Source organism: Parasteatoda tepidariorum, chromosome 4, assembly GCF_043381705.1.
Source record: "Parasteatoda tepidariorum isolate YZ-2023 chromosome 4, CAS_Ptep_4.0, whole genome shotgun sequence".
Lineage (NCBI taxonomy): Eukaryota > Metazoa > Arthropoda > Arachnida > Araneae > Theridiidae > Parasteatoda > Parasteatoda tepidariorum.
This window is the reverse complement of record NC_092207.1, coordinates 94,939,905-94,966,726: the sequence shown is the minus strand read 5'-3', so window position 1 is coordinate 94,966,726 and position 26,822 is coordinate 94,939,905. Positions and strand designations below refer to the sequence as shown.

The window sequence follows — 26,822 nt, the reverse complement described above, 5'->3', positions numbered from 1 at the left end:
TTAAATAATGAAAGAAATAGGAAACTGTCGACATATTTAAATCAAATCAGTAAAAATAAGGTATAACTTTTTATTTCAGGAAGATTTTCAGTATTTTTCTTCGCAAGGACGGGGAGAAAACTAAGCCATTCAATACATCAAAAATATTTTTGAAACTACTGCTGAAAAATTTGACGATGTGCGTGATTCTTAGTTTCAGATAAATTTCATACATTTTGTGAAATAATAATGCACTTTAGAAATATCCAATTTAAGTTTACCCTAAATAAATATGAAAGTACGGATACATTTTTTTAAAATCAATATAAGTTAAATGCAACTTTTATTTCATAAACTTTTTTTTTGAAATGACTGGAAAAAAAAAATAGTTGTAATAGTTTATTGCATTCAATTCTTCAGTTATAGTTTTTGCCATGTCTCAAAAACTTGACAGTTTTTTTATGCTATTCTAGTGAGGGATTTCATTTATTTTTGCTAGCAGTTTATTGCAGATTGTGTTTATTGTACTCAAATTAATTATTCCTTTTTATATTATTATTATTCTTTTTTATATTATTTTATAAAGGAACATAAAAGTACATATTCTTTAAAAAACAAAATTGTATAAATAAGCGATGGTTTTGCAGTTTTTCATTATTGTGCATTTTTATTGGCTAGAAAATCACATGGTAGGATCCAGTTTTCTCATATTAAATTCCATGTTTTTATGAATGTTATCATAAAATTAATAAAAATCATAAAAGTATTATTTTTTTGCAAAGTGTTTTTGCATCCCAAATTTAACCTGGACTAATCTATGCACAACTATACTAATCTAAAACGAAAAACAGTTTTCGTTCGATTTTCCCTTTCGGGGGAGAATCGTTCTCCCTGTTACAAGTTTTATTTTTCCCTGTTCATAGCTCCGAATCTCACTTACAGATTTTTTTTCTTTAAACTAAATAAATATATCCTATTTTATTCCCTATTGATTTATTATTGATTAAAGATAAAATTATTAAGTATAAACAGTTTACAAGTATTAAATTCCATGATTCACGAAAAAGCAATGTTATTTAATGTTTCAAAATAATTTAGGCCTTATAAATATAATTTTGGCCTTATGTATATTTTTAGAATTTTGGATTTTATGTGGGATATTAAACCTCGAGTTTGATTGAGCGTGGTTTGGGAAACTTGGAAAGTTGTTTCAATAACAAAGTAAGTGTAATAGCAAAGTAAATGCAATAACACCCAAAACAACTGTTGATGTGAACCAAAAAAAAAAAAATAATAATAATTACGAACTCTTTAAGTTCACATAATTTTTCCCCACACTATTTACCAGACAAAAAGGGACTGATTTTACATTCGAGCTAGCTTCTCGTATTAATTGAAACAACTTTATTTTGCGCACACTCAAAAATGCAATGAAATTGAGTTAAGGATTTAACTTATCTTGTTATTTAACCAAACCTCTTTAATTAGATATTTTCATGAAATTAAGTAACAGGGAACGATAATTTCCTTACTGAGAACAAAGTTCGTCTACAAATTATTGTTATAGAACAATAACTAGTAGATAAACTTTTTTTTCAGTACGGGACAAGTATAAAGTTTACTAAAATCACACTCATGTTGAAATAATACTCATGTAATTAAACATACAATTTACATCAGAAAATGAACATATCATTTTGTTATTAATCACTGTGATACTGGATTGAAAAACCTTTTAAGTGTAAAAAAATAAGCAAAGCTAATGACATGGTTTTGGTCTTTGTTTCTCCCGTTAAATTGAAATGTAAGATATATTAAAACTTTATACTTTTTTTTAGATATGGTGTTCTGATTTGTAATCGTATTATTTTAAAGTTTCAAAAAATATTTTCAAACAAATTTGTAAATAAATTTATCAAACATTAGCGAAAATATACCGCAGATGGAGTGCTGAAAATCATGCATTAATGCATGCATTACCGGGCTTTCATTTATCCATTATTCATCTTATTATTTATCTATTGCATTTTTCCTGTAATTTTATTGAGTGTTTCGTGGTATAAATCGAGAATTATCTGGTATGAATTCAATTTAATCAAAAATTTTTCAAATGTAGGTCAGGTTTAATTGTTGTGTACAATTACTAAGATAACTTTGTGAACATTTGAAAAAAAAAAGACTAAAGAATACAGTGAAGCTAAAATTTTTTCTCCGATTCATATTTGAGATGGTTTTTATTTTCGAATATTAAGAAATGAGCAATTACTGTCCCTGGTCAAATTATTAGACGAACTATAAAATTTTGCCTTATATTTTCTTTCGTTTCGGGCTTCATTGGTACTTTGATTTAATTTTCTTTTTATGTGCCTTCAGAAACCTTCAATTTTCCTGAAATTTTGCTGTCTGAAAATATTTTAGTATTCACTTTACTTCAGCTTTTTCACATGATGAAAGATCACCTTTTTTACGCATGACGAAAGTGTTAAAATAAATTATTTCAACACTCCACACAAAATAAATAAACAACTGCGTTGTATAAAACTGCTAAATAAATAAGCGCAGCTCATAAAGTCACAGAAACACGTCCACAACCGACGCACGTGACAACGCGACTGGAACTGGTTTGCACTTGCTTAAGTACGTGTATCAATTGGTTAACATTGTAATGCAATACATTAAAAATAAATACAAATAGTAAGTATACAAAAATTCTCCTCCATGAAAACCCATTACATGTATGTTTAAATATGAAAGTGTAGCATATAAACTCGTGCAAAACATCTAATTATTAAAAGAAACTACAGTGCCAGATAATAATTTGCTAATTAAAAGTAAATTAATTAGTAATAAGTAATGTGATAAGTAAATTAATTGGAACGGGAAAATAAATTTTTTGTGGATATATTAAAAAGCAATATTTGTTACATTAATTAAAATATTTGTTTAAATATTACTTAAAACATTGTTAATTATTATAAATAATTAATAAAGCTTTAATTAAAAGCATTAATACGCTGTAAAATAAGTATTCTTTCTTACAAAAAATGTTGGAATGTTAGCTCTCATATTGGAAATATCTTGGTAAAATTTCACGCAAATTGGTTCACTGATTCATTGGACGAATTTGTTTGAAAGATGTGGTTTTGTGGAATGCTTGTTTGAAATGTTTGATGCTTTATTAATCATCTCTTTTGATGAAACTGTGTGATGGCTTTAACCGTAGATGGTTCGAAATTTGAATCATACATTTAAAATGCACTGAAATTTTTTTTGAATTGTTATATACTAGAAATGAAGATCCTTAGGTGTATTTAAAGTATTTGAAATATATAGCGACTCAATCGTATGCAATTATAATTTTATAATACCTAATGAACATAGGGAAAACTATATAATAAATATCAATAAACCCTCAGAATAGTTTAAGTGTGATATTTTGCATCCATTAACAGAATATTTATGCATTAATTTAATTTTAAATTATTATAAAGTTGAAATAATATACAACTGAAGAATGCTATTGTTTCAGTATTTAAAAAAGTATTTATTTAGAATTCCATACAAATATTTACAACAGTATATGTACAAAAGTTTATACTATTAAAAACAATCTGCAGAATCATAATTTGTGATATTAATGATAGATATTTTTTATTTTAAAAATTACAGTGGTTTTCATTATTTTTCAAAATTGTTGAGTAAATTTAAACTTCCAAAAAATTAGAAGCACTAAGATTTGATTAAAGGTTTAATATTTGAATTATGGGTAAGTTTTGTAACTTAATGTAGAGTTCCTCGATTTAAACATTAAAGAGATTAGGCAGTTATGAAAACTGAACTATTTCATAAAGAAACTGCACATGCGCCGACATGGACGCCTGTGCTTTAGAATTTAGGGCAAGTGAGGGTGAGGAATGATTACTAAAATTGCGAAATCTCTCTATTGTTTAGATGCTGGTGTAATTAGTACGTTAGATGCACGAACTCTAATCTATATGGAAGACTTATCGTTTACAAAACTGATGATTTATGCAGGCAGAAACATTAAAACTTTTCGAACATGAAAGCAATAAAATATAGAGGAATAGAATTTAGATTAAAATAATTTCCGTAGAATGTTTCATAAAATTTAATTTTTATGTTCATATTTTAGGTTTCCAGACAATGTTAGAAAATATAAAATAATTAGCATAAGAAACAATTAATAATTGAATGCAAACAAATTACTCAAAATCACTGTTTTTGATAACAAAAATCTTATTTTGATGGCAAATGTATGAAAAAAAGAACACGATCAAAATTGGAAGATTTTCCTTGTTCTCTCCGCTAAATCTTTCTTAACCATCTTTTTTCAGCAAACAATAATAATTAGGCGTAAATTATTAACTTCAAAAATTGCAAATGATTTGTTTTATTCAAATTTTTTTTTGGAATAAACAATTGTTTATAATTATTTTTACAATACCTCACTTGCATATTTTGTGGCTTTTTATTTCATAAAAATTACTTATTTGATTAGTTATCAGATTTTATGCTGTTGAATTTGGTGATACAATACTTTTCTCCAAAAATCATATACTAACATAATTCTGGTGATAAACAATATGGTTTGCAAAAGATTGATTATAATAATCAATTACGGGAGTCTTATCTTAGAAATAATAGTTATCTCAGAAATAAAATAAGTTGTGGTGCTAACTTTTCAATGATGAGTCTCATTTTTAAAAAAAGAAACCTATTGAATATCTGTTTTAATAACTATTTAGATAACTGCGATTGATGGAATGGTTCAAAAATAGTTAAAAAAGAATTTATATTGAATCCATATCTACAAAACAACGAATGAAATGCGGTGAAAATAATTTACAATTATGGTTAGATTAATAGTTTAAAATGTAGTTTTGAGTTATAAGAGTGTAATTAACTTTAGAATTAAAACGTAACGTATTTACTTAATTAAAACTTGCTTTAGAATTAAAAGTAAATATGTTGGAATTAAAACTTTCTAAAGTTGATAATGTTAAATATTTTTTTTTGCTCTAGGCATTTTATTTTTATTGAAAATATGATAATATTCTCCTGCATAGCCTATGTGATCATAATCATGAACAGAGGTAGGAACTTCAAACACTATTTCAACTCTAAAATTTTTTTTTCTCATAAATATACAAAAAATATTAACGTGTTTTATTTAAAAATGTCTAACGTTTCATTGAAATATTTATATGTCACGAGGCTTGCTGAAAAGTAAAGATATGTCACCTGCTGACGATAGCAGGAAATTTCATTACATAGTTTTTCAACTAGATTTCATCTTGGTATAAGTAATTTTTTCTGTTTAAGTATATTTACCATGCCTTTGCTTTAAGAAAATAGTGTTTTCAGTAATAAACTAAGAGAAAATTCCTACTATAATGAAATTACATATCGTCATAATTATTTTAAATTAAGAAAAATAGACTTTCAATGCATATTTGCAAAATATATACACAATTATTGGAACATTATCAAAACCTAAAATGTAATGCAATAGTTTCATTATTTGTCTTCTTGATATAAGAGTGATAGAGTCCTCACAACTCTAGTCTCCACTGTAAACATAATAGAGATCTTTGAAGACAATATTAGATCAGACGTGGAGGAGTCATAATGTCTTTATATGCTATTTCTTTGTGAACCTTAAGCCTTTACCTAAATTTTATCTTATGAATCATGCAATGGATTCCATCTCATGTTAATTTAAATGGATTTAGATCAACAAAAAACTTTTACTTGAACCAGACTCTAGGTAGAAATGTAGACAAAACACGAGGTGAAAGTCAAACAATCAAAATATGCAATAAAATGTTGTGTTAGCATACATGTGATGTCTCCTTACTTCTAAGACAACCTTCATACTTAACAATCAGTAAACGTACTTACTGTTTGCATATGTCAAAATACGCTTATTTTTTTATTTAAACTAAATAATTAAATTATTTATTCAAAGTTATGAACAAATATACTGTCTGGAGAATTATGAACTTGAACGTTGAGAAAAAAGCATGGTTTAAACTACCAGAATATGGTAAAATTTAATCTGTTTCTGGCTCTATGGAAACAACAAAAAGCTTCATACTTAACATTTAGTAAAGGTACTTACTGTTTGCATATGTCAAAATACGCTTATTTTTTATTTAAACTAAATCATTAAATTATTCATTCAAAGTTATGAACAAATATACTGTCTGGAGAATTATGAACTTGAACGTTGAGAAAAAAGCATGGTTTAAACTACCAGAATATGGTAAAATATAATCTGTTTCTGGCTCTATGGAAACAACAAAAAGCTCGGTAATTTTTTCCAAAGCACTTTAGCAATGATTTTGGTAAAGCAAATTATTTTTAATAAAATTTGGTGAATGTTGTGAAATTTTGTAATTTTATCACGATGCCTTAGAGCATATCATAAAAATATTTATTCGGTTAAATTTGCATTTCTGTTTCGCGTTTTTTACTATGCGTGCGGTAATAAGAACTATAATTTTGAAAACCAGAATTTCCCGAATACAATATGAATGGGAAAATTTCCAAACGAATGATTCAAAATTCCCCTCTATTATTTTTTTTAAAATCAAAAAAGGCATTCTCATACACTACGGTAATTTTTCAGAATTTTTTTCTCCGTTAAATGTGCTTTTTCGAGAATTTTGCTTTCAGGCTAACACTATATGTGTGTTACACAGCGTCGCCAGCATAATATTCAATTATATTAGAGTTGCTCCATGCATCATTTTCAACCTTAATTTGGCGAATATTTTTCATCACATATACCTGAGAATTGTGGCCTTCAAACATNCCACCCATTGCATTCTCTAGATCTTGTATCGCGCAATCGATATCTATCTTGTGCAGTATCTTTGCAAACAGATTCTTGAATTTGGCAATAACCTTCTCTGTGTGCTAAGAAAAGCCGGCCGTTGTCACACATGCACACCTGGTAAACATCTTGAAGGCTTCTGTCGTTTGGGGTTCTGCGTGAGAGTTTTAGATTCTTCATTTCTAATCGGCTGCTATCAATCACCACCTACAATATTTAAATTAATTTATAATTTTAAAATTAAAGAGAAAAATATTTAAACACTTTTGCACAAAGGAACTGTCTGGAGAAAGGTTTTTAATGTAAGTCATTCCTTTTAAAAGAGAATGATGAAATAAAAACTTTACAAAATTACTTATTTTAAGATAAACTAAATGAAAATTCAAAAAATAATTCTAATTTTGTCAGATTACAGGCGAAAAATTTTAGGTTGCCACTTTCGTTGAATCCTGAAAAATTTCGAATCAAATTACAGTAAAAATTACCGCCACTTTCAGTGCCGGTACTTTTTACCGCAAAATCTGTATTACCAAAACATGTTACGGAAAAATTTGACACACTGTAATTTTTATAGTAATAATTACTGCAAAATCAATGAACCACTTTTATTAAATGTGCTCATTGAATCAATATTTCTGTACAGTAAAAAATGGATTTCGTGGTAAAATGGATTTCACCGATGATGCACCTGAAGTGCCGGTGCTTTATATTGTAATCTGATCTCTGATCTGAAGTTCTTTAATTGTAGCATCAGATCCAAAACTTAATTCACGTTTTCGAAAGTGAGGCATCCAATAAGTAAGCTCTAATTATTATAATATTGGTTATTTATAGACGGTTATTTTATCGCAAAAAATAACATATGAAACAAAATAAATTATTCTATTAATAAAGTATTATAATAATAAATTATGAAACATAATAAGACTTGCATATGACGAGAAATAATATTGTAGAGCTTCACATATAAGACATCTTTTCTTTATTACAAAAACGTCTTATGAAACATGACCGAAAATTTTGAAAAGGAAAATAATCTTTTTTAGTTTGTCTATTGGAAAATAAGTACGTTTATATGTTTTAAAATTACGAGTACAATAGACTAGACAGGGACCGATTTTTGTCTCCATTTATCGAAAATAAATTCCCCCCCCCGTCATATGAATTTCTTCGATTTGAAATTCTGTAAAAATAAGCTGTCTATAAGATTCTAGCTTAAAAGAATGTTATGGATTACTTACTCTTCCGCCTGTTGATTTAAGATTCATATCTTTCAGACCAGAAACAGATATTCCTCCAGCTGGTGAATTCACTTGCACTTTTCCTTCACTACGAATTTTCACTTTCTTCAGAAGTGACTCTAAACTGAAAAAATATTTTCATAAAACTCATTACTAAGATTAAATAATAAATATGTTATTTACATAGCTACTTTATTAAGTTGAAGAGTATGCAAAAGAAAAATAGTGGTATTTAGGTTACGGATAACTTATAATGGATATTATCTATAGTGCGCAAAAGAATGAACGGACCCCCTTGATTAACTTTTGACTTTGAAGAGCATTACGTAAAAGCAACATCTAGTATTAACGTGGATATACTAACGATATTATATTTTTCTAGGAAATGTAGGAACCTTAATAATATTGACATATCCCTGTAGCTCCACTACTATGTGTCTACGTTTTTTTTAATGGCGGCCACTTGTGTCTATTTTTTATGTCCTCAAAAATGCCATAATATCTACTCTCTCATAGTTATCCATTGGGCACCTGTGGCTATGCCACGGCGTTGGAGTAGCGTCGCCCACGTCATACAACCCACAAATCCGTTAATAGGGATGGTTACATTCGCACAATCACATAAAAGAAAGGATATAGATTACACAGAAAGAGGAGAGAGAGTTTCATTCACGCTTATGGTGGGATTCGAACCCACAACCATTGGTTCCTTATTTTAGTACAGGAACCACTAGACCTGTGATCAGCCTATGTGTCTACATTAGCCCTGTCATTTGTTAGTCCTGCTAAGCTCGTTCATTAGCCCTATCTATGCTCGTTATTCATTCCATAAAAAAAAACGCAAATGAAAAGGGACAATCAAAATATGTAATAAGTATATTCATATTTTGAAAAATTATAAATAAAAATAGCCTAAAGCTGTAATTAAACCATAAATTAAGAAGTTATTTTTCCACCATGAAAATCTTTTTTTTTAAATTTATTTGCTATTGAACAATCCAGAGTGTTATTTTGTAACTATACAAGAAAGCGTAACATAGTTTTGCAAATCTGACAAAATTTACGGAGAATATTTCAGTAGTAAATAACAAAAATATTCCATTTTCCACCAATAACCCTTTCTCTCCTATATAGAAATTAAATAGTGACAGAGGTAGGGTTATGGTTTTAAAATTTGGTACATTATATCCGTTTTTATTTTGAGATGTCGTATATTTTTCACAAGATTTTGTCTAAGACTAACTTTACTACTTTGACTCCAAAGAATTTCAGTCGTAAAAAGTTATTGGTAAAAAAAAATTTATCAGTTCAAAACATTTTTTTCTCCAAAAAAGAATAAGTAAATGAAAAAAAAAATTTTTGTTGCAGCAAAGTAATAAACTCTACTTTCATTTCAGATTCTTGGTCTGGCGATAACGGAATTTGGAGACATTTCGATCTTATTCTGAAAACTATATGACAAGAAAGACCGGTAGATTCTTTTATCCTTTTGTTGCTTTTGCGAACTTTTTTTTAAGGGACTCGCTTTAGAAGGAAAAGAGTACATGATAAGTAGCGCCATCTTCTGTCCATTTCCGAAACTTTTTATCTAGGTAGTCTATTGTGTGCGCTACGCTAACTCTTGATTCTCATATATGCTTCAGGTTTCGCTTTGAAGTTGTAGTGCTTTTTTCTCTCCCACCCATTGCATTCTTTTCCCTTAACATCGTCTGCGTTTCAATGTTGGCAGAGCTCTTCAGAAAAACTTTTTCGGGGCTGCCAATATTGTAGAGGGTATAGACGGTTCTTCCTTCCCCTGTTTCTTTTATTTTGGTCCTTTTTTCCTTGCGACTTTTCCTGAGAAACTCCCTGGGGTATATGTGATGAGGAGATATACTGAAGGACGTAGATGCAAGCGAGAGAAGGAAAATATAAAAAAAAATATTCGAGAAGAAAAAGTCTGAGAGGGAGAAAGAGGGAGGAAACGTCACGGAAGCGGAGTTCTTCGTCATAGGTGGGAGGAAACGGGAAAAATCTTCTGGATATTTCAAGTAAAGTTTTGGGGATCGAGTAGTTATTGTGAAAACAAATTGAAGACAATGAACTTTTAATGGAAGTCAGCGTCTTCGAGGTATTTTATGAATTAATGAAATCAGATATTGTTCGGTAAAACTAAACATTAGGTATTTGTTTGCTTTTTATTTAGTTTTCAGAATAAAGTACGAATTTAAGTGCCGGCGATATTGCATTATAAGATTATTTATTACAAATCTTGCCGAAAAATAATTGAAAATTGATCATAGTTTGCGACTTTTAAAAAAAATTTAAAATCTTAAATGATTTTAAATGATTTTAATGGTTTAAATTTTGAAAAAGTTGTCTTTTAGATCTGATATAGATGTATAGAATAGTAAAATAAAACATAATTAAAAGTTATCCTCTTAAAATATAACGTACAATTTTCAAATATTGTAGCATTTGTGCATTATTTCATATAAAATTTTAAGTAAGTAAAATGAAAATTTTTAGCAACCGAATGTGAAACAAAGAACATTAATTTCAGAACAAAAAAAAATATTTTATAAAATGATTAAAGAGTGTTTCGATTTAGAGAGGTTTATAAAAACATCATTCTAGAGGCTATTTTTCCCCTGTAAAAGTGTTCCTCTGCATTTGATGTTCGTATGCCGGAAAAATGCACTTAAATATTATTTTTCTTTAATCAACTTAGAAGGAACTTCAATTGTGGTAACAAATGCCATTTTTCCTTTAGAGTACATTTGTTTGTATTTTTGGAAACTCTTAGTAGTTCATTCAATACTAAAAGTTAAAATTTTTTTTCATATAACTTCAGACATATCTTAGTACGTAATGCATTGACCCTTTGAAATACACCACTCAATCAGATGAAATCAAATGCCAGGGACGAAAAGCAACCAAAATGTTAATTTTAATACTAAAAGTTTTATTTTTAGCATTATTAGGTATTCTAAAATATTAAATTTCAAGCAAAATAAATTGCTATTAACTATTGGAAGCTTAAAGGAGTTTAAGGTTCGACAAATCTTGCCACTTTTTCTTTAGATAGTTTTAAAGACATTTTTAGAAACTTTAATCTTTATTTTAAGATTTCACCTGTCAGAATAAATTCTGCTATTTTTGCAAGTATATAATCATACCTTCGAATAAAATACAACTACATACCGACGAACAAAATGCAATTAGGCATTCTTGATATCAAATATTAATAGTTGCTTAACTATTAATATTTCTAATAATTTTAGTATGTTTTTAAGTATCGACGTTAAGACAAAATAAATTAACGTAACTGCAGGTGTACTACACGGATATATCCAGACAAATTTAATTTTACATCAAATTTTACAGCTCACATTTTGCAGAGATTTTTCACTCGATATTCACAGGGATTTCTCCGCAGAAGTTTTGAGACTTATTTAAAAAATGAGAAAATAGTAGCTCAGTGAAGCTGTGAGAGGCAGCAGTAACCATCAAAAAACTAAACTAAAGGAAACATCACAAAAAAAGGAAACTTAAATAATAAAACTTGTAGCTTCTTTCGGACTAGCCACTTTAAATTTATTGCAAGTAAAAGAACCAAATATTGGCACTTTGGCCTCTTTGCAATAGTAGTTGGCATGGTTATGATCCGGATACGAGAGTGCCTCTAGTAAAAAGTGTCCACTTTTTTAAAATATTATATCTGAAGTAAATGGACGTTTTTTAATTAAGGGCATACCCGTATACGGATCTATCCGAGTACAGAATATTATATCTGAGCCGTGGTGGCTCAGGGGATTGAGCGGGTTCGAATCCCGGCGATGGCTGGTTGATGCGAATTCGCAATCCGACTCACACCGACCATAGTGCTGCCGTACAATATCCTCATTGGTAGAAGGTTATGGGTTAGAGTCCCCTTGCTGTCATTCTTACTGTGAGAGGTGTTCGTGGTTTTCTACTTCATGTAATGCAAATGCGGGTTAGTTTTATCATAAAAAGTCCTCCTCGAAGGCAAATTTTCCCAATACTTGATCCAGGATGTCTCTTGTCTCCTGGATTGGGTTCGAATTTACAAGACTACGGAGTTGAATATAAGTAGTCATAAACCCAATAACTTGGGTCGGCTGCCTAACGATGGTTATGAAATAAAATAAAATATTATATCTAACTAACAGAGAATATTGGTCCTTAGCTAATGGATAAATTCCAAATTTAATATAACAACACATAACATGATAATTCATAATGATATTCAATTGCTTAATTAACTTTGCAATGATCCTCTGATCAATCAGGATGGAAGCAATTCTCGTTAGGTTCCGCTTGGACATAATGAATGATATTCATTATTCATTATGCATTTCATAATGATTATATCATTATTTTTAAGAATTCTAGTTGTATATTTTTTATCCTGTAGCATTAAAATTAAAGGTAACTGAAATAAATATAGGTTGTATAAAATGTATGATGATGATAAAATCTTTTGAATATGGTAAAGGATGCATTGATAGAAACTTGAAATTTCCCTTATTTCATTGCTATGTTCTCCCCCAAGTAATGGTTAGTAAAAAAAATCCGAGCGGAACCTAACGGGAATTGCTTCCATCCTGATTGAACGGAGAATCAGTGCAAAGTTAATTAATCAATTAATTATCATTATGAAAGTAAAGAGAGCATTAAGACGCTGGCCTTGAAGACATCAATAAATGATTTTCTTTTCCTTTTCTAAAAATAAATTTTATTTTAGTACAAGAAGAGTTGATCGATATTGAACATGCCTTTTTTCCTGAGCAATGAACCTACTTATTTGAATTTATAGCTTATTTTTATAGTTACAGTACATTCATTTTCATCAAATTTGAAAAGTTATCGATGAAAATCTACCAGAAGATTCGGATTGCAGTTTGTTTTCTTTATCAAAGAATAATAAAATATTGGTGTTTTTTCACATAAAACTTTTTCAGAAAACAGATCATTTTATATTTAATAAAAATCGCGTTTAAAGCTATAACTTCGAGATAACAAACCATCTAATAAGTTTAATTATTTCTTTCGGAGAACATCAATTCATGACATTGACAATTTTTTCGGATCCTCAAGTTGCAGTAGGATTTTCTTCACTACAAATCAGCTTGTTTTTTATAAGGGGGACCAGAAAGTAATGTTGTTTCGGTGCATTTAATGATTGTTATCAAGATTTTATTTTTAATCAATTGTGCATTCATCCGCGTTAGCAACAACCTTTCATTGCCAGATCGAAAATAAATCGAAATGGAACGAAAAAAATGAATTGGTTTTTAAGACTAACGAATATTTAATACACCGAAACGACATTACTTATACCTAATATTTAATAGCAGTGCTAACAGGTAATATTAAAGTAGTAGGTGAATGCTGAACAAGAGTTTCACTACTTTTTAAATTTAGTGATTTTCCTTTCATGTAATGGACTGGTGGATTAGTTTCACTGAATACTTAACGATTAGGTCTTGCCACCTCGAAAATAGATAATGTCAAGTGCATTGAAATTTTTTTGAGTAGATTACTATTACATGGGTTCAAATCCTTTAACAGCGAATAATTTGAAAATAGCTGTTAGATAACTGGTTTCGTTCCGTCGTGAAATTCGCCATCTGCTCGAATTTTGGATACAAGCTTTTTCAAGTTTTGAAAATCCTAAAATTATTTTTCTGTTACTTAATACAAAATATTATGGAAAATTTTATTTTTGTTTCGTAACCGTCGCTAAACAGCGAACTCAATTTCGAGTTTACGACTACTAATGTTTAACTACGCAGGCTTGTAATTTTGAACCCAATCTGGAAGACAAGGGAACTCCTGGATCAAGTATTGGAAGAAATTTGTCTTCGCAAAGGACCTTTTGTTGGAACTAACCCACATTTGCGTTTCATGGAGAGGAAAACCCTTCAAACCTCTCATGGTTAGCCTGACGGCAAGCCTATCCCATGATCCGTCCACCATTGAAGATATTTTACTTCAGCACTGTAGTCGGTGCCAGCTAGGTGAAAAATTTATATCGACCAGCCATCGCTGAGATTCGAACTAGGTTCTATGGTAAATTTGACCAAATCCACGTTTTATATGCCTATTAAAGTCAAGTTTTGTTTTAGAAGTGGCTAAATTCTGTTGACGGTGAGTAACAAAATCACCCGTTTTCATACTCACCAAATATTGATTATCTATCTATCTATCTATCTATCTATATATATATATATAATGGAATATTAGCCAGGATTTGAAAAAACAAAGAACATTTGATTGTTAGTGAGTTTCTATTTTTTATTGTAAAAGTTTTAAAAGTCTGGTTAAAAAAAAATATTTTTAAAATTAAGTCTTCTTTAAAAAATGACTTTCAAACCTTATATTTCTTAACTCCTGTAAAAGTATTTGTGATCAATCAATGTCGGGTCTAAGTCTTGCTTTTAATTCTTAAAAATGATTTGCATTAAAGGATTCTTCATCTCTTAATCTTGTAGTTACGTTGTTTACAGAAAGAGCATAATACTTTATTCATAACAAAATTTAATTTACCTTGAATATAAAAATAAATTTATAGCACTCATTTTGGCAACGCAAAAACAGTTTGCTATTTGTTAAATTTATCTCATTTAGATCAAAAAGCAGAAATAATATTTCTGACTTAAAAATAAACATAAAATGAGTTTCAAAATGCAGTGAGAGAGAGAGAGAGAGAGAGAGAGTTACATGGTAACATAAAAGTAAATTTTTTGAAACCCCGAGGTATTAAAGCTTTTGTTTAGTCTTAAAATACGTTACAAATAATAACAAAAATGCGAATAAAAATAAATTTTTATGACAAATTTCGCACTTAAGTGATAAATATGCTTAGGTAATTGGTTTAGTTTCAATGAACATATTGCATAAAAATGATAAAGTAGAAAAATATCTAGTAATTTTTCTTCATTAAATTACGTTCCATTTTCTAGACTAGTCTTAAATTATTTACAGAATTCTCAGTACTGTTCACTTTGCAGTTCCAAATTAAAGATAGTAAAGAGCAAAACCTACTTTGACAAAGTGGTATATTTAAGAAATAGAATAATTAAGCGAGGCTAAAGCAATTATGAGGATTTTTGTTTCTCTGAGACTAGACTAGAGTTTTATTTTCTGCATTAATTTCATTTGAGATACATTTATGATAAAGTGATGCAAAGAGTTATATAATTTTGTAAGAAGTTGCTTCATCGTTAACGAATATGTCTTCAGTCCGGTTTTCAAAATTCTCATTTAAACAACTAATTTTAATTACTTCTTATTATATAAAACAAATATATAAAAGATAATATTACTAGCATTAATAAGTTTTTCTTCATCTCATTTTAAATATAACTGACTTATAATATATATATACACCGAAGAGCCATTACATTATTACCATCCCGATATTAACATGTAGGACCATCTTTAGCCCTCAAAACTACTAGCACCCGCCGTGGCAGTGATTCCACAAGGTGCTGATAGGTAGTCTGAGGGATCTGGTACCAAGCGCTCACCAACTGGTCCTGCAATTCCCTCACATTGCGAGGGAGCGTGGCAGCACGAATTTGGTTTTCCAAGTAGGACTACAAATGCTCTATTGGATTAAGGTCAGAAATTTGGGGGCCAAGACATGACTTGAAAGTCACTGAAATGTTCCAATGAAAATATATATATATATATATAGTCATAACCATATATGGCAGAACTTTTACTTTCGTTACTTGTACCGCCGGTACAAGTAAAAAGTACGTACTTTTACTTGTACTTCGTTACTTTTTAAATTTAGTNAACCTTTTGGAGCGTTCTCCTGACCAAATTATTGGGATGAATATATATATATATATAGCATATTTTGCAATATGCTAATTAATTAGCATATTCCCTAGTGCTAATCAGTAAAATCCATTTTTACTTATTTGTTCAATCAGTAATTTCGCAGTAATATTTGTTTAATTACGGTAATTCAGTGATTTTACAGTGAATGTCAAAGCAAAAATTACGGTATATAAACCAAAATGCTTCGATAAAAATTACCGAGTTTTTTGGTGTTCTAATAGACCCAGAGACAAGGTAATTTTTACCAAATTCTGGTAGTTTTTATTGTAACTTTTTTCTCAGTGCAGTACTTTTTACCACAATTTAATTCATAATTTTTACTGTGACGCAATTTTTATTTTTTATTTTGGCACCATTGCATGATAAATTCTTTACTTTTTCATAAAAAAAAGTTGCTCCTTATTTTATTAATAAAAAAGCATGTTATCTTTTGCAATGTATTCACGATATGTTTGTTTTTGTATGTCAACATAAAAGTTAGAGTTCCTAGCTTTTATTTTCTTCTCGTGTTTATTTTTGCTTTTTGTTCTGCCATCACAACTTCTTGTGATCATAAATACAGTGATAGCTTACTCTCAATATCAAATGGGTATTCGGAAGAGGTTTGTCACGCTTTGAATAGACTCAAGGGATCTTTTAAGTTGCAACACCTATCAAACAAGTTGCTTTCTCTCTTATGAACTGGAATTTCTTTATCTATACTATGTTTCTTTGAAAACTTAGTGTTTTTGAAAAATAATGTTTTTCCGGATATCTCTGCTCTTTTAATATTTGATTTCGTAACTTGCTTTAGTTCTAAACCTGAATGTAAACAAAAGTATGAAACAAGAAATTTTCAAAGAAATTTATGTTAAAATAAACAAAATTTAGTTTAGAAAAATAAGGCAATTGAAATAACTTGTCATTGATATAGGGTAACATAACCATAAATATAAGTATTCTTTATTCTTTTCTTAAATTAATATACTTGTAAAGAGTAAAATGCTGCAATTATTTCAATGGATTTCTTTTCATAATGAAGTAAACAATATTATTCATGAAAAGAAAAACAGAACAAATAAATAATATTCTTTAAAAAAATGCATTTTTAAGGAATAAATGCACAATGCCTAGAATAAAAAGCGGATTATCATTAATAACCTTTAATCTAATGATCGGATCTTTACGTTCTAGGACTCATTCTTAATGATTCAAAGGGGTCACCTCAAACATGCAAATTAATTAGTGCAGACGATATTTTAAGTTACAAAATTAGACACAAAACGTATTTTTTCTAAATAAACATACCTGTTCCGCCGTATTTGGATTCCTGGCCTCCAAAATATAGGGGGTAATCGCAATTTAAGAAATATGGTCCCAATAATTTGGTCAGGACAGCTGTTCAAAGTTTGGATCAATTAATGTTAATATTTTTGCGTATTTCGCCATATCTCGAAATTTTTTTAAGTGAATTTAAAACTGTTTGCACACAATTACAAAATTCATTTATCCAAAGATAATTCTAAATAATTTTATAAAAAATAATTTGTGGGAAATATTTATTATTTTATTTATTATTAAGAGAAACAATTTCGAATTGTAAGGCGCAAATTTTTTTTTTTTTACATCATTTTAAAGATTATAATTTTACATGTCAAAATACAAAATGTGAGTTGAATCTGTCAATAGTTCTTGAGAAATACAGCTTTTTTTAAAATTCGATTTCTCAGTAACTATCCAAACAGATTTCACTCAAATTTCGTAATTTGCCGTGTAAGATTACATTCTTTAAAATGATCTAAAAAATTTCATGCCTTGCAATTTAAATTTTTTTCGATTATTGCTAAATTAAATAATAAATATTTATTAAAATATATTTTTAATAAATATTATTTTTTGCATGGAATTTGGATAAATTAATTTTATAACTGTGCGAAAAGTTTTAAATTAGTTAAAAAATTCTCAAGATATTGCGAAATACGCAATAAGTAAATTATAATTACGGAGTCCAAACTCTGGACCGTTCTCCTGACCAAATTATTGGGATGATATTTCCAAAATTGCGGCTGCCCCCTATATTTTTGGGGTTCAGAAATCTGAATCCGCCGAAAAAAAGTCATGTTTATTTAGAGAGAAATTAGATTTTGGTGTTTAATTTCGTAACTGAAAATAACGTTTGCACTAATTAGTCAGCCTATTTGAGGTCATCTCCTCGAGCCCTTTAGAATGAGTCCTAGAACGTGAAAATCCGATTGTTAGATCAAAAGTTATTCTAAGTTGTCCATTTTTTTGGCACACTGCCACAATATTCTCATTTTGTACAATTTTTTTTCCTCACAAAGTTCTATGTTTAAGGAGAAATACTAATCGCCTGTGAAAAGTTCTCGAAAGAAGGTCATAAAAAATATTTAAAAGAAGAAATTTTTTGCCATAGAGGGCGTTTACCTTTTTATTTATGAGCATACAACTCTTACTTATTACAGAGTTTAAAACTACGGAACTTAGGTACTTCATATTTTTTTAAAATGGAGTTACTTTTTCATTAAAACTTACTGCATTAATATAATATTTTATACATTTTTTGACAGCAAACTGAAAATTCTCAATGTTAATACAAAATTAGTAAACGTCAAACTCATGTTTTTAAGTTATATTTCATCATCATATCATGACATGAAATAAATTTCTTTTTCGTAACGATTCCTTATACAGTTTCTAGAATTTAAAAATAAAATGTTATAAAAGACGAGGTAAAATAGGAAAAAAAAATTTTAATAGAAAATTTCGTTATTATTACCTATTTTTTGATGTATTATAAGTGTTAAATTGCTTAATGTTTTAAGTTAATGCTGTTTCAAACAGAACCTGTTAAGATGTTAAGACAAATGTAAAACATAGTTTAGATAGTTTTCATGCAGATTTATTAATTTAAAAGTATTTAAATATTTACTACATTCGTTAACTAATAAATTAAGAAGCAATAAATTCTTTAAAAAATCATAATAGAATTAAAGTAAGATTTCCTCGAAAGAATGCATTTTAAATGTTTGAAATATATTACTAAAATTTTATCTTAACTCAGAAAAATATTATCCTAATAATAGAATATGTTTGAAATCGCAAAGCTTATATTTGCACACAAGAAGTAAAATTTTCGACGAGGTTGTAACAAACATTACGCGTTCGAATAATATTAATTTAACTAAAAGGAAAATAATAATATAGAAGATGATAATGTGACTATTTATTCAAATTTTAGATGAATGCATAATTTTCTTACATTAAATCAGTTTTGGATCAAGTATGAAAATACCCTAAAAGTTTCAAATAATATTTATTATATCATCCTTTAACGAACTTCAAGAGATTACGATAACTCATTTTAAATTAATAATTTCCCCTTCTTGTTTACGTGCTTTTAAATATATTTAATAGCTTCTTCCATTTAACTTAGTGCAAAATTTCTATTCATCCTAATTTGTGTAAGAAAATTTAGATTAAATTTTAAAGTAAAGCATTCTAATACACGCCCTTTACCTGAAAAGATTGACTTCACTGTGCGAATAATAACGTTAAGTTTACTTATGCGATAATTATGTAGAAAATCATCAAATCAAATATGTATCAAATTTCAGATGAATGCGTATTTTTTTAAATTGGATTTCACAGTTTCGTATAAAATATGAAAATACCCTAAAAGTTAGGAATAATATTTTTATATTACCCCTTAACAAATTCTAAGGGACTCCGATAACTCATTTTAAATCAATAATTTCTCCTTCTTGCTTATGTGCCTTTAAATGCGTTTAATAGTTTCTTTCCTCTTACATTAAATAGCGCCAACTTAACGCAAAATCTCTATTCATCCTGATTTCTGTAATAAAATTTCAAAATAAAGCTGCATACGGTATTTTAACGGTATACTAATATACGGTATTTTAGTTAAAAAGATTGAATTCACTGTGCGAATAATAAAGTTAAGTTCATTTCATGTAGCGATAATTATATTTATATATTTATTTATCAGAAACTTAGAAATTATTCAAAATTTACTTTAGTAAGAGCGAGTTTATTATATTAGAATATTATATTATATTAGAATATTTTATTATATTAGAAATAAATATTAATGATTTTTACATTCTGTTAGCTACAAATTTGAGTATAATAATTTATTTATATATTTTAATTATATTCAATAAGAAGATTCGTATCGTTAACAACTAGAAATTCTTCGCCATAGTTTTTATACGAAACAAAATGTAAAATATTACATTTTACATTTTGTTACTCATTTACTGTTTTGTTATTACTCATTTTTTATTACTCATTATTACTCATTTTGTTACTGTTTTGTTACTTACAAACTCATATTAGTTACTAAAAACTCAGATTTTCAGATAAGCTATGTATTAGACTTTTTAAAGAAGTTCTACGGATTTAAATTTCGATTTTGTTAGGTCTCGTTTACAAATAGATCTCGTTGGGAAATAGTTATTTGAAACATTAATAGCAATTCAATTTTAGCTCTAACCCTGAAACGTTTGTATAGTTTTAAGATGGTATTAGTAAAACAAAATGTGCTACACAAACGTGATACTATAAACAGTGGGAGTTTTTATTGAAAAAAAAAAACTGTCACTGAAAAATTTTCTTGGAAAATTTTTCAAACGATAAAATCCTTGGGTTACTTGTTAATTATATGTAACAAAAAACGTCCGTTATTATCTCACTATATTATTAAAAAAAATCATCCTAAAGGGTAAGTGCTGTATTGGGTGTTAAACTTAGCCCTATAAAAGGTATTAAGTTTAACGCTACTATTTCTTAACGCTACAAAAACTATTACACTTAGGAACTTTAAACTACGAAGGGTTGTAAAATATGTGTTCGGAGTGTGGTGGAATAAAAAAAATTACATTCAAGAATTAAACTTGAATCAACTGTTAAACTTGTAGAAATAAAATATATGGGCCTCTAATTTAACTACAGAGTAGAAATTTATACAGACCCATTTTTGTTGATAAACTTAATGCAAGCTCTTTTTTTTTTGAAATTCTAGTTTGTTCGAAAGTTTGCAATTTTAAATGCCTTTTTTTTAAATTTTTTTTCTTGTTTTTGATTTTCTCTAAATTTTATTTTGTAGCTCATAAAATTATTAGATTTAATAACTTGATATTGCTAAGGTGTGTAGAAAAATGCACAAAGAGCTCATTGAAATGAAAAAAAAAAGATTTGGTTACTAGTTTAAGAATTATCTGATGTTAAAATTGCAGTAAAAAGCATGCTGGTCAATCTGCTGTCAGCTGAAATGCAACTACGGAGTTTAAATTTCTGGTGCTAGAACGACCACTTTGAATTATGAAACTAATGAAAGTCTTTTTTGAAATTCCAATTTTTTTTTTGATGTTGTAAGTAATTTTTTGACTTTTTTTTTCTAAACATTGCTGTATAGAAGCTTAACATCTTTTTCATTGTTATCGAAAAATTAATCTCTCTTGCGATTCTCACGCTTGACTTGATGGTAAAAGTAACAACAGAAAAAAATGTATAACAGAAATATAAGAGAGATACATAAGTCTTAATATTTTTATTGAAATTTTTAGGCTCATTAAGACGGGACAGAGATAAAATTTGCGAACAGAGATGCGAACTGCTGTGTGATATAAGGTTATCGTAATATTTTGCTATCTAGTAAAGTTACTTCCCATTCATTAATTTTTATTGTGTTGTACAATCTGCTCTTCTAAGTTAAATTTTTTTTCGAGTTGAATTGATTATTTTTGAAATCCAGATGTACCTTTATTTCTTGTGATTAACGCGTTAATAAAATGTGCTCTCATAAAAGATTATAATACCTATATTTTCATGAACGCAAAGATTTTTTTAATCAAATTGTAAGAGTAAAACAATGATAAACGAGAAATAACAACCAGGGTTTGTGAGCGGAGTGAACAGGAATTCAGAGCTTCTAAGTTAATTAAAATAAGATTAATTTAAGTAGAAACATAAATCATTTACCAGAAAGATAAATAATTTGCCAGGTCATTTTCCTTAATTATACACTTAACGTACGTGAACTGACGTAACATATAATTTTCACCTTTTTAAAATGTAACACATGGTTGAAAACTTTGACGATATTTAACAAATGGAAAATAAAAAATTCATCAAAATTTAAATAATCGTTATCAGGCGCAGTTGTAAGAGTAAAATAAAATTGAAAGGACGTGAAAAGCAATTTTTAGAACTTCTTTTTAATTTCCCAACACAATCAAATTAGTTTTGCCACTTTTTTCAAAACTGCATGTCACCAGATTTAAATAAAAACTATGCATCAGATGTCAAACATTTAAAAAATTAATTTCAAGGTGTTTAGCTAAAACTACCCTTAATATGCAGTTTTAGAATCGTTATTGAAAAGGAAAGCGAAGAAAGTAGGCAACAAATTAATATTCAAGCGAGTAAAAAACCGAAAATGCTATAAATCATAGTGTAAATTAAAGAAAAGCGGATGTAGTGATCATCAACACATAGCCTTAATTTAGGGAGAAAACAGAGATGAGTTACGTTAGTATATGGCTAGTAAAAAAACTAAATCAATCTCTAACTAAACCTGTCCTAATCTTTAATTAAACCTGTTTTGATATTTAGCGCATTAATTTCTCTTCTGTAATTTGAAAAAATTACGGTAGCGTTTTTTTTCTCTTAAACATTTATATTTTCCTTTTTGTTTTCAATTTTAATAAGCATTCTGAAAATACACATTAAGGGTGGGTTTTGAGGAACATTCTGGGTATGTTATATATTGTGAAAAATTACCGGTACTGTGGGTGCAACATCCGTAAAATCCATTTTACCGTAAAGCCAATTTTGAAAGCAAAATATTAAACCTCAATTTTTACAATAATATTTATTTAATAAGAGTGCTTCAGTGAGTGATTTAGTGATTTCAGTGTTTTACAGTAATAATGCAGTGAATTATTACTGAGAAAATTACGGTATATCAGGTTTTTTGTTCAATAACAATGGATTGGATGGTAAAAATGGATTTTTTATATGAGTGCCCGTACTTCTTGCCTCAAAATCTGAGTGCGGGTATATTTTTTACCGTAATTTGATCTGGATTTCTTACAGTGTAGCTTTGAAAAAAAAAAGACCTCTGCATACATGAGTAAAAGTACAATAATGAGTCTAGACTGTCTTATCCGAAATGCTGAAAAATCAGTTTTCGTGCACTTTAAGTTTAATACCTGAACTAATTTTTCGTCTTATAACTTTTAGATAGACTTATTTTTAACTTTGAAAAATATTATCAACTTTGAGTTTTTTTTTATTTTTTTTGAAAATTTTCTTTTCTAAACTATAATGCAAAAATAACATTTCGGACTCGTAATTTCGTTTTTGTTCTCATATCTTTATTTGGAATCTTTAAACATACTAAGATTTTGACATTTTTCGATTTATACTTTTTTGCTTCGAATAAATATTTTTGTTCTTATATATATTTTTTGCATCAAATTGCAATATGGAGATATTCCCCACATATCTGTCAGAAAACGTCATAATGGACAGTGAACAGCGTTAACAATAGCGTTGCAAAAGAGACTCATCATGTCAGAGGGAGGAGTAAACTACGATGAGGAGAAATAAAAACATTTCCCTTAAAATAGGAAAAAAAAAAGGAAAAGCTGGAATAGTCCGTCTAGAGAAGATGAAGACAGCATAAAACTGGCTTAAGTACAACTCAGCTTCAACCAAAAATAAGAAGTTTTCTCCCCGACTTTGTTCTTTTTTTATGTATTTTATTTTCCCCTCCCGATATTATTATTATTGTTATCCTGGACTATGATTCGTAATCCAGTTCCTTCGGGAAGATTTCGATTTTTTTCCATCTCTTACTTGGAGCGTTGTGAGGAAGATGTAAAAAAAATAAATGATTTCACGGGAGAATTAAATGAGATTTATTTCTTATTTAACTCTGGAATCACATAGTTTCTTTTCATTAAATTCCTCCAAGAGTGTTTCATAACTATATTTATTTCCACCAAATCTTTATACATCTTATTTTTTAGGGTAGCATTTTATTATATGCTTTATAAATTACAAACTATTGCACTAGTTTGTTATGATAACAGTATTTTTAAATATTATTATTATCAAAATTGGCATTGCATGCTATTAATTTATCAAGAAATAGAGTATTCGCACTTCATGTAAGAAGTATTCCAAAATTTACCTTTCAAATTTAATACTACTAATAAGCTACTTATTACGCAAATGTTTAAGTATACCATTATTTTGCTGCCAAAATTTGCCTTGAAACGCTTCATTTTATTAAAAAATGAAGTAAAATGATAGAATAAAATAAAAGTTTAGAAACAATATTTATTTCCTTCCTTTTAGTTTTGCGTCAACTAGTTTTGACATAAGTGTTTTAAATTTTTATTGTCTATAAAACTGCCATAAAGTTTGCTTGAAACATTTAAAAACAAGTAATACATCGTATGTAATACATTGTATTTAATACATTGTATATAATACATTGTTGTATATAACATATGTATATAATACATTGTTTTTCTATTTTTAGGAATAGAGGATAAGAGAGATAATTTAATAAAAGCATTTTTATGTAAACGTTAAATTTTAAATATATACTTGGGGTAATGGTGTTTTGACTTTAGTAAAAAGAGAACAGGAAATGTTTTTTTTTGTTTATTGTTTAAGATATTTTAATGAAGCAGTAATCAAGCAATTGAACAATAATCAACGAATTCATTGGCAGTAATAAGAATAAAGTCCTGAATTCATTGGTAAATGTAATGTAAAATGTTTTTTTTTTCGTTTCCAATTTCATGAAACGAAAACGAAAATCTTAGAATAAAAATATTAAACCAACTCTAAAGTAAAATTTAAAATGAAACCAAAGTTTAGCTTATATTTAAGCAATATAGTACATTCACTTTATCTTAAAAATTTAATTCAATGTAGAATACATTTCCTTCCATATTTATTTTTATTAAATTAATGCCATAAACAATTTAATGCCATATTTTGCATAGAAGGTATAATACTTTTATTTTAAAATAAATACACTATTTTAGACATTTTTTTTTTAAAAAAAGAGAAATTTTACTGATTTAGGCTAAAAATTTTTCTGTTAAAGGAAGTAAAACTGAAGTTAAAAATATTATTCCTTTTTAACCGCTTTTATTGATTATTTTTTTTACCTGAAATTCTTACCGGATTTAAAAGTTCAAACTGCAAAAATGTAGATGACAAAATGAAAAGAAATCTATTTAAATCGAATGATATTGATGGTATTTGCGAGAAATAAAAACGAATATGTTTGAAAGTTGAATATTTATAAAAAAGTTTCTATGATTTTTTTATTAACCAATAAATCTAAAATTACGTGAGAAATTTTTATAAATTTTATATTTATCTTATTTTAAATTAAATGCTTGATTGCTAATTTTCCCTCCTTTAAAGCGAACTGAAAAATTTATAAATTAGTGTTAATGAGAAATTATTGATTTAAAGCAGTTTAATCTCATGATTTTACAAATTTTTACAGCATTTGAAAGTTTTGAATAGTATATAATATACTCACCGAAGGTCTTTTGTTGCACTTCCCCTAGCTAAAGGCGTTTCTAATGAACCATCCAAGCGAAATCCTCCAGATTCTACAGACAAAAAAGAATTTATTAAAAAATTAACTAAACTTAACTATTAATTCTAGCATTTATAAATCTTGAAGTATAGTATATAAGACTTTAAAAACATTATTTTCTATTAGAAATTTAGTGAAAATGTAAGAAAAGGAGCTTTCAATGTTTACATAATGCACAACTAATAAATTATTTTTGTGGAATAATTTGTTTTTCAAAATGGTTTCATATAAAGTATTATTAAAGTATATAAAGTAAAGTATATTTAAACAATATCATAGTACAATATTTTGCTTTACTTTTATTTTAAAATTTAATACAATGCAGAATTAAATTTTTTTCCATATTTATGTTATTAAATTGTAAACAACAATCTTGCAAATAATGAATATTATGACTTACTTAGTTTGACTAAATATCTAATACAGAAATGATATTAAATTGTTTGTATCGTTATTGAAGTTGACCCAACTTTGTTAAAGTAAATAACTGTTTTGAAGAAAATTAGAATAGCATATGTAATAGAAAAATTGTGTTTTTCTACATTTCCAACTATAAGTTTGTAAATCGAATTGTTTATACAAAGCTATGCCAAAGTTCGTTTAAGTTGTTTAATAGTATTTTATAATGAAGGAATAGTAAATAAAGCGCAAAATGAAAATATTTGTATAAGATAAATTACAATTTAATCTCGTTAACGTGAATTCTCTTCAACATTAACTAATTTTCTCTTATACTTCATATTTCATAGATTCTAATAGGCTTGGATACTTGTAACGAGAACACAAAAAGATGAATTATGTTTTTTGAATTAAATTGAAAATAGGAAAAATTAATTATGTTTTTAATCTTTTTAAGCTTTATTAAGCTACCGTTAGCATAAAGATCTATACGAATTATCATACAATGGAATATACTTGACGTTAAGAAAATGGATAGATTGTATACGATATAATTTGCAAGTTATGATAGATAATTGGAAAGTTTAAGATGAGTTTACTACAGGGTTAGTTGAAAATTTAATGCTTTTATTGTTTTTAAATTTATTAATTATTTAGAGAATTTAATATTTTCTTTTTTTAACATTTATTAATTACAGTCTATTCGTAACGAGACAGAAGCCATTTAATCAGAAATATGCTGTTTTGAAAAATAAGTGTAGTTGCTGGTGTGCCGAGTAGGAGTTGAATGTTTTTTGCTTGTTAGAGGGCGACGCATGGCACGCAAGCAATG

The 26,822-nt window shown here is 27.9% G+C and overlaps 1 protein-coding gene and 1 long non-coding RNA gene across 3 annotated transcripts in view; one reads left to right on the top strand and one right to left on the bottom strand.

Annotated features, from left to right (window-relative positions):
- Window positions 1–2,551: 2,551 nt before the first annotated feature.
- Window positions 2,552–26,822, top strand: part of LOC122270675 (uncharacterized) — a 231,694-nt gene continuing 207,423 nt past the window's right edge. Inside the window, exons 1-2 of one of the 2 annotated variants that reach the window (XR_006225933.2) lie at window positions 2,552–2,673; window positions 9,477–9,550. This is a non-coding gene — a long non-coding RNA (uncharacterized lncRNA). The remainder of the gene's footprint in view (window positions 2,674–9,476; window positions 9,551–26,822) is intronic. The other variant, XR_011636664.1, reaches the window with a different exon arrangement.
- LOC107441432 (delta-sarcoglycan) overlaps window positions 3,503–26,822 on the bottom strand; it is a 72,537-nt gene continuing 49,217 nt past the window's right edge. The window contains exons 6-8 of the mRNA XM_043049169.2: window positions 25,532–25,604; window positions 8,080–8,203; window positions 3,503–7,045 (exon numbers count right to left, since the gene is read on the bottom strand). Coding sequence (XP_042905103.1) covers window positions 6,809–7,045; window positions 8,080–8,203; window positions 25,532–25,604 — 434 coding nt within the window. The 3' untranslated portion in view covers window positions 3,503–6,808. The remainder of the gene's footprint in view (window positions 7,046–8,079; window positions 8,204–25,531; window positions 25,605–26,822) is intronic.